Below are 9460 nucleotides of genomic sequence, written 5' to 3'. Positions count from 1 at the left end.
TATACATGTATGCATGTGTTTTCATGCATTTTATGAAGTTTCAAGCTAAAATGGGCGATCAAGGCCAAAGAAAATAAATAAATGGGGATTATCAATTTATTATGATATCCCAAAAAAAATTACTAAAAAAAGCTAATAACAATTAAATAGTATAAATTTTGTTGTTATTTATATTGTAATTTATCATCAGACTTTTTTTAGTAGTTAATAATACATCCTTAGAATTATACAGTGATTCTCCCTAAACTCTTCTTTTTTTTATAATGTGAATTTTCGTGACAAAATATAATATAATAATGCATCTTTTTACAAATTTTGTTAGGAAAAACCCCAAAAAAAAACTTTTTGAATTTTAAAATTTTAAATCAATCTTATTTATTTCACTTTGATAGCAATTGAATACACTTAAAAGCAAATAAGCAAATGACAACAAATTGTTGTGGTAATTCCTAATTTAGGATTTTAAAATTTAAGAGGTAATTTTTGGGAATTTTTCCATTTTGCTACTCACATATATCTATGTTATATTATTTACTATTTACACACAGTTTTTATTATAAAAATGGAGAGAAAATAGTAGTATTCATCACAAGTTGCATTTTTTTTCATAGAATCTGTTTTCCATTTTGCAATTAGATTCGTAATGTAAACTTGCAAAATTTTATATTTAATAGTAAATAATATGATATATGTATAATTATATAAATAAAATATACAAAAATTTATGAAATTGTATTGATTCATATATTATCAAAAATTTATAACTGAATACTATTCTACCAATCATTGAAGAAGTTACATATGTGTCTGAGTTATTGATAGAAAAGGAATTAGTTTCATGCAACAATAATTAAGAAACTACTACAAACGAATTATTTACTCGAAATTTTATAATGGATATAATTTTTAGATATAAGCCAAGTGACAAGTATTTTTTTTAACCTTTTGGATCAACGTTAGGTATTTTTTTGGCATTTTAAATTTATTAGGGGATGATAAGTACTCACAAATGAAAAAAAGCAGTAAACTAATAAAAAATTATACAATTTTCAGAAATTTCAATTATGCTGCCTCTTGTTTTAAATATAAAATGTAATTTGTAATGCAAAACTAATTCTTATATTTAGGATTGGAGGTGGTATTTAAACTTACAATTTCAATACCAAACTATTCTTCCCATCCTGAATATAGATGTTAATTAGGTAGTTAATTTTAGTTCTAAATATAATATCTTAATATATTTTATCTCTTATATTTATTTTTAAACTAGTTTATTTAATTTATAAATTAATATATAATCTAATGTTAGATAGTGATATTTTAGGGAGATCATATAATATTTATTAGAATTAAATAGTTTATTTAGCGTTTTTTTAATATATCTGATTCAATTACCTCTTTCGTTAAAAACTAAAGAAGCATAATTCTAATTCTGGTTAAAGTGTGTTTACGAAGCTTCAGGGTTATTAAATTTTTAACAGAAATTATTACTTCGGCTCTTGATTAGTTCTTCAATGCAACTCACTTTAAAATGATTGCAAGCATACACGGAAGATTTTTAATATTTTAAAATCTGTTTTTAACCCATAACTAAATTTACTAAATAAATATGTGAGTATTTAATTTAGTTAATAAAGCGAACAAGTTTTTATATGAAAAATTATGTGGGTATCCAAAAGTTTTTTGATCAACGTCTTTATTCCCCTCTAATCGAATCCTAACAAAATATATCTCAATAAATTAGAAATAAAAATATATATAATGATGTATCATCATAAATGTAATCATTTAATTTTGCATTTAAAACATGATATAGAGCAGTAGACACCCATCCATGCATATAGCATGGGAGAAAAGATTCTAGTTTAGATCATATTGCTACAAAATTACATAATACTCTTCCAATTCTTAATATAGACCTATTTAACTAATTTGATTATATTAAGAAAGTTAAGTAAGTTAGTTAATTATAAGAAATATGACATATTTTTTTAAAAACCCCATAATCATATTTCTTAATATCTTCCCTCCCTCTTTCACTTGATTATGGTTGAGGGATTATCCATATGGGTAATTTAAGAAAAATTGATAAATATGATAAATATGTTTTATATTTAAGACTAAAATCAATTCAACAATTAGATTCTATATGAAGGATCGGAAGAGTATTACCTTGTCTACAATATAAGAATTAGTAAAAAAAATTAGATAATTGACCTGAGAATATTAATAAAATTAATTATTTATTTTTTTGTTAAAAAAATTAATTAGTTATCTGTAATAAATGTGTTTTATTTTTAATTTCTAAACTACTCTCTTTAATAATGTGTATTCGGGTTACACCTTGATTGAGAGCTCTTTTAATATGTACAATTAATAAATATACTTCGAGCAAAAAATTATAAAATTAAAAGGCAAAATAAATTAAAATCTTATAAAATGAATTCTTTTTCTGGTTTCCATATTTAGAAGCAGAGATAGTATTTGGTAAATGACTGTTGGCTCCAATTTTTATGCAAATGAACTAGACTATCTAGATAGAAAAGTTAGTTAATTATTTAATATTATTAAAAGTAACAAATATATATACATATATATATATAAATGCAACCAATTGCTTAAAAAACATCCATATTCAAGAAAAAAGAGTAGTTGGCAGATAAAATGAATAAAAAAGAGATGATAAAGATGGGTAATTAACTTGGGGGAAAAAATATCAACAAACTCTTAGTTGATATGGCAAGTAGTTTCACCATCTTAAGAAAATAATACAAATTTAAGTATCAAAAATTATATTTATTGAGAGAATTTTAACTTTAAATACTTCTGACTTGATAAGAATTAGTTTCAAATTTAAAATAATTTGATATACCTTAAATTATTAAAAAATTGAGGAAAAAATAAATTAAATATTTCGTTATTGAACACACTCATCAAAAAAATCGTAGCTTATAAGCCATGTATTGAAACCCGGACCAAACCGATAGGTTCAGACTGGAAATCAATGAACCGGCCTAGTAACCGGTTCAGTTGAGCATTTAAACCGTAAGAGAACTGACTTAGTGTGATCTAGATCAACCAGGGCAAACCTGTAATAACCTAGGTAACTAGCCCGGTTTGGTGGGTTAACCTGTTTGCCTTGTTTTTTTTTTTAAATTATTTTGATTATTTTTCTTAAAAGCTGTTGATAATTAAAACTTAGTGATTGAATAACTATAAAAAGAAATATTTTGTTATCATAGATCTATTTTGATATTTTATTAGGATGAATATTTAGTGATTTTAGTAGTATGATATTATAAGAAATTATAAGTATATGATTATTTTATTGAGTGATTCAAGATATTAAATTGATATCTAATTCTTAGTAAAAATTTTAATTATTTTTTATTGTTTTTATATTTCTCATCAGTTTGACCTCGATTTGACTCCAATCTATCCTATTAACTCTTAATTTATTGTCTTGACTAGTTTAATTGCTGGCCTGACCTGATTTTCAATACCTTGTTTATAAGAGGATAGCATAGGGTGACACTCTTTTTTTAATCCAGTCAATTGCGGTTAACTTTTTCTAAAACTTCAAACTATTTATTGATTTTTTTCTTCTTTTTTGAAAAAAGACTCCAAATTCTTAAATTCCAACTCCGAATCAGATTCTTGCAAATATGCAGATATTAATTGAACACAAATGACAAATTTCCAGCCACCATCCCCACGTCACCGTGAGGCAATCTATATGTGAAACGTAGAGTAAGTAGAACCGCTGAGTGTGAGACTCGAGAGGATCCAAATTACCACCTTCATCTCTGGTTTACTCCGCTGCTACCTACCGCTTCCATTCCATCAACGAAGATGAAGCAGAGAACGCGTCCTTCCATTAAAGACAGTTCCGTCAGAACTCCTCTCAAAGCATCAGCTTCTTCTGCTCGCTCCATTCCCTTCTGCTCGCCGGCGATGGCATCGGAACCCGCGACTTCGTCATCATATGTAGCTGATTTCTCTGCTCTTCCCTACGACATTTTAGCCAAAATTGCAGCCTCCTTTAACCTCCCGAACCTTCAAGCGGCGTCGTTGGTATGTAGGTCTTGGTCGGAGGCGCTTAGGCCGCTGAGGGAGGCGATTTTGCTGTTGAAGCGGGGAAAGCGATTCAAGCATGGCCGGGGAGGTGTTAGTCCTAATACAGGGAAGGCATTGGATTCTTTTATGAGAGCTGTTGCTCGCGGCTCCACATTAGCGATGGTTGATGCGGGGCTGATTTATTGGGAGATGGGCGAGAGATCGAAGGCGATTGCTCTGTATCAGAAAGCTGCGGAACTTGGAGAACCGGCTGGGCAGTGCAATTTGGGAATTTCCTATTTGCAAGGTATTTTCAGAATTTCAGTTTGAGCCATCTAGTTTTGCCAGAAAGAACGAAAATTTTGCGCTATGTAGTTATTGTTTTCGTTAGTGGACTGGTGGCTGTGGCTTTGATTTTTTTTCTTTTCCTTTCCAACATCTGTTCTTTTAACCATCTTTTTCTCTTTTCGAAGACTAGTGCGTAGCAGTCCCTGTCTAATTTCCACTCGCATTCACTTAGTGCGTAACTATATCATTGGCACATTTAAATTTACTATTAGCTGTGTCAAAAAGTGCATTATAAACTAACTTCTAAAACTATCTGTGCTCTTCCATCCGCATATACAATTGCCCCTTTCAATTATAATCAGTGGTTGATTGAGGATTAACAGGAAAGTAATCAACAAAGTCAAGCATATCACAGTATATCTTAAGTTCTCGACCACAGTTTATAAAGGTATATTATATCTGCATTCTGCATATGTAAATCTTTAATGAACGCTTCGCTCATACAAGCCTAAATGACTGAAGTTTTTATGACGATAGAAACTGGGTCATAAGGATATACTGTTTTTCTGCAGCTGATCCTCCTAATAGCAAGGAGGCTTTAAAATGGTTATATAAAGCTTCGTTTCGGGGTAACGCTCGTGCTCAATACCAACTCGCACTTTGCCTGCATCGAGGTCAAGGGATTGATAGCAATATGAAAGAGGCAGTAGGTTTCTATTCTATCCTCTCATTGTTAATTATGATTGAGCCCTTCTATTTTTGTTTTTCATTATTTTTAACTAGATGGGACCAAAGCGGATAATCCATTCGACCTTATTATAATGCCTGAAATTTGCGTATGCTATTTCCTCTTATATTGACTCTTAAGTTGATGGTTAACCTATGTGATGGTATTAGTGATCTTTGGGTGAGAATTAGATCTTTAATGTCCAAAAATCTAATGATACTGGGCATTTTTAGTTCCTATGCGATTATGATTTGTTCTGAACTTCGCTCATTAACAAGTTGCCCTTGAATAGGCTAAATGGTATCTGAAAGCTGCTGAAGGTGGTTTTGTACGTGCTATGTACAACGTCGGCTTATGCTACTCCTTTGGGGAAGGTCTGAATCATAGTCATAAACTAGCAAGAAAATGGATGAAGCTGGCCGCGGACCATGGTCATAGTAAAGCTCAATTTGAGCATGGACTTGCTCTCTTTTCTGTAAGTGTTATCTATGCTTTCTTATTTGAAACATTCTCTGAAGAATAAATGCAATAAGCAAATTGTCTGTGATCTTCTTTCACATATGGGAAAACATGGCTTAAAAACCATGGGCTACTGACTTAAAATACAAACTCACTGTCCTTTTTAGATTGTAAATGAACAGAGTTTTATTTGAACAATTCTGGTTTGGCTAGCACAAAACTTACTTCCATATCAGTTCATTTATTAAATGAGTGAGCTTGAGTGTAACATTAAGCTTGTTGAATTTAAATTTAGCTTTGGGATATGATTCTCAGCTCATTTACCTTAGGAATGGCTTGTTTAAAATTTTAATTATGCGTACTTGTAGGCATAACTATATGCATACATAATAGTATACATTTTCTTAAGTACCAAATAAAAAAAAAAAATCGAAAACAATCCCTTGCAATCAATCTTTTGACTGCATGCTGCAAATAAAATGTTGACAGCTGCGGATCCATTCCGTGAAAATTCTTTTGACTTGTTAAATTCATATGGTGCATGTTCATGAGTGAGATTATGAGTTAAGCCCGTGCTTGATCTCAAATTGAGTTCGTTAATGATGCATGATTATTTTTACACTTCTAAACCTTCTTAAAAATTGATAAAACTTGCACGACAATCTTACTACTTCTAACATTTGTGCTTGTAGTTGTAATTAACAATGAGCATTTCAGTATCACTTGCCTTAATTTTGGGATTGTTGATTGCCTTTCATATGCGATCTAGTTATGTACTATATGGCACTAAATGATGGTCTGCAAGCTATTCATAGGCGTATCGTAACGATGGTTGGTGGCTAAAGGATTCAAATTTTGCATCTAATTATATGGCTTCTAATGTTTCAAGCAGGTTACTTCTTTTCAAATTGGAATATGATTGTTTCTAATGGAGGTAATGCTTCTGTACAGGAGGGAGAGATGATGAAAGCTGTAGTGTACTTGGAACTGGCCACTCGTAGGGGCGAACGAGCTGCTGTCCATGTCAAGAATGTAATTCTTCAGCGGCTTTCTGCAACCTCTCGTGATCATGTCATGCATCTTGCTGATAGATGGCGTGCTTTGCCGTCATTTTGACTGTTGATTCACGCCTTGAACCGTTAGTGAATAGAAAATTGCATATCTTAAATGGTTATGCTACATCTAATGAATGGCCCAGTCAATGAAGATAGCATAAACATGGCCAAGGAAAGCAGGAGCTCACTGGGAAGTTTCCTATGCCATTTCCCCCACAAATATAATTGGTTATCTTGTCAATAGGAAAAGGCAAGCTTACTAGTCAGTATCCTCTTAGACAAGTACAAAAGGCGCCACCTCTTTTTTGCTCTAGGTACTAACATTAATCAAATAGACAAGATCACAGACCTTGACATGGGTAACAGGGCTTTCTTGTCCCCCCTCTTTGATTTTTTCTAAATTGTATTGTTTGGGAGCAGAGTAAAAAAAAAAAAACAACACACACACACACACACACACACACACACACACACACACACACATCAACAGCAAGGCTACAGCACTTTCTTTGAATGAGTACCTCATTCCCTAGTTCAATATTGGAAAGCTGATATGTTTGGAAGAAGTGGAGCTAATATTTTTAGGAAGAATGAAAACTACAGGTGAAAGTCAAATTATTTTGGGGACATCATATGGGAGAGTATTTAAACTACATCTCTTAATTAACTCAGTGAAAGTGCAGGTTGAAACCAGCATATATGCCGACAGAATTCGAATTCACATAACGCTCCTAAAAATGCCAGCAGCTAATATTAATACAGCATAAGCAAGATTTTCAAAATTCCTTTTGTTTATTGGCAATAGTGTCATGAGGCATCCATGGCGAATGGTTGACTTATAGTTCATAGCCTGGTGATTTTGCATGGGACATCAAGAGGCCGTTTGGTTGGATTCCATGAGAGAGAATTACATGTAATCCTTATGTCACGCCCTGATTTATATGTTTGGTTGGGCTTATATAATATAAAAAGAATTATATTTTGTAATACTAATTATATCAAGTGAAGTCGTCATTTCTGCTTGGTCATCTCTGTTGCTGCTGTTATCATCTCCATCAGCAACTTTTTTGTTGCTGCTGCTATTATTTCCATTGCTAGACTAATATTTCAGTCATTAACACTGCTATATTTCTTTTACATTGAAGGTCACTTTTTTTTATTTATGAAAATTCCAGTTTTTGGAGGCTTTGTGTTTTTTAGCTTTCATGAAAGTTCTGGTGTATTATTGGCAATCGCAGACACTGCTACATATTACTACTAAACTATAGTTGAATGGTTGATGCATACTTGGTGATATATATATATATATATATATATATATATATAAGTTGCAAGGGAGAATCTGATAATGGCAAAGCATACATAGATATTATTATATTTGTTTGTGTATTATATACTCTAGGTTTTTTGGCTTGAACTTGTTAATATATATGTGGATAGCGTTATTATATATATTTGGAGAAAAAGTAGACAACTTTAAATCATTATATATATTCATATATGTAAATAAGAGTAATTTTATGAGAAAATTGTAAAAAAAGACCTTGGAATTGTAAAAACGCAAATAGGGATCCTTGACAACTTCACTTTAGGTTTTGATAAGAATAATATGCCCTGAAGTTGTCAAAACTCAAAGTGAAGTTGTTAAGGATTCCTATCTACGTTTTTGTAATTCCAAGGTCTTTTTTGTAATTTCTCCTAATTTTATCTTTTGATACATTATTCTTATCTATTTTAATGTCCTGTATAATCCAACCAAATGTTTTTGGGCCCGTTTTGTTCCATTGCACATGCATAAGGAATGCATTGCATTGTAATGCAATATATAATGCATGTTGATCACCGTGTTTTTGTTTGGTATCGTATCAAAGGGATGGGAAATAAAATTAATTTTTCAGTTAACTTAAATGTAAATATATGTGAAATGACCAAAATGTCACTAAAGGAAACTTTTCCCTTCTCCATTTAGTACGCCTTGATCTCCACCAATCACCATAATTGCAGATTTCAAGAGACCAACCATTTAACTATTCCTGTAAACCTTCAGGAGTTCCTCTGCCTATGCCATTAGCATCATCTATAACCAGTTTGTCATTTGACCCACGACAGTTGCGTTTTTCACTTGGGATTAAATCCATTGAGCGCTTGATCCAATCAAATAATAATCCAAAGAAAATATGCCGAGTCAAATTTAAAACCACAAATCTAGATCATTGAGTGAATGAGTGAATCCACGAAATCAAACCATGATTTAAAGCTAGACGAACAAGATGATGGGAAACCCACAATGAAGTAGTAGGGAAGAATACTCCAGTATATAGATTTCGATAAGCAATAAATAGCACGTCTACTCAACATAGAAGACCGCTGATGAAGATGAAGGGGGAGGTAAGGAAGGAAGATGTGTGGCCGATAATGATGGTTGATAATACTTGTTGAGAATAAATGTTGTCTTTTCATCTAGGTTATTAAGGGTAAAATTGTCATTTTATAAAGGATTACATACATGCAATAAGTATTCATAGGGATCTTCCTATGAATAGATATTACCAAAAAATGTGCAATCTTCTTTACTAATGCAATCTTGATTACCATCAATAAAACCAACCAAACAAGTTATTTATGGTAATATAATAAAGATTACCATTACACATTTACAATGAGACTAAACCAAAGGCCTTTTATGGTTATGTATCATCTTTTTAATGGTATACTAAGCAAACTCAAGTAATCATTATTACATTACCAAGAATTCAATCGACCAACAAAAAATAGAAGGGAACGGCGGACCAGAGGCATTGTTTTATGTGAAAATTTCATTTAAGGACCTCTATAGCCAATTAATATCAGTCAATCTCTAAAACATTTAAAAACT

General features: G+C 31.6%; 1 protein-coding gene across 1 annotated transcript; it reads left to right on the top strand.

The window, feature by feature from the left end:
- The first annotated feature begins 3796 nt into the window (after window positions 1-3796).
- Window positions 3797-7008, top strand: LOC114746366 (F-box protein At1g70590-like). Its single transcript, XM_028934585.1, has 4 exons — window positions 3797-4363; window positions 4917-5050; window positions 5364-5546; window positions 6482-7008. The coding sequence occupies exons 1-4, from the start codon at window positions 3853-3855 to the stop codon at window positions 6644-6646; spliced, it is 993 nt and encodes a 330-aa protein (XP_028790418.1). The 5' UTR covers window positions 3797-3852; the 3' UTR covers window positions 6647-7008.
- Window positions 7009-9460: the final 2452 nt, after the last annotated feature.

This window comes from Neltuma alba, unplaced genomic scaffold (genome assembly GCF_004799145.2).
Source record: "Neltuma alba isolate B1F8T4 unplaced genomic scaffold, ASM479914v2 tig00004952_pilon, whole genome shotgun sequence".
Classification (NCBI taxonomy): domain Eukaryota; kingdom Viridiplantae; phylum Streptophyta; class Magnoliopsida; order Fabales; family Fabaceae; genus Neltuma; species Neltuma alba.
Note: the sequence above shows the minus strand (reverse complement) of the source record. Positions and strands in the feature narration are given on the sequence as shown.

Coding starts and splice junctions, on each gene's coding strand:
- LOC114746366 (XM_028934585.1), top strand. CDS start 3,853: ATGAAGCAGAGAACGCGTCCTTCCATTAAAGACAGTTCCGTCAGAACT. Junction 4,364..4,916: donor GGGAATTTCCTATTTGCAAG/GTATTTTCAGAA, acceptor GTTTTTCTGCAG/CTGATCCTCCTAATAGCAAG. Junction 5,051..5,363: donor ATAGCAATATGAAAGAGGCA/GTAGGTTTCTAT, acceptor GCCCTTGAATAG/GCTAAATGGTATCTGAAAGC.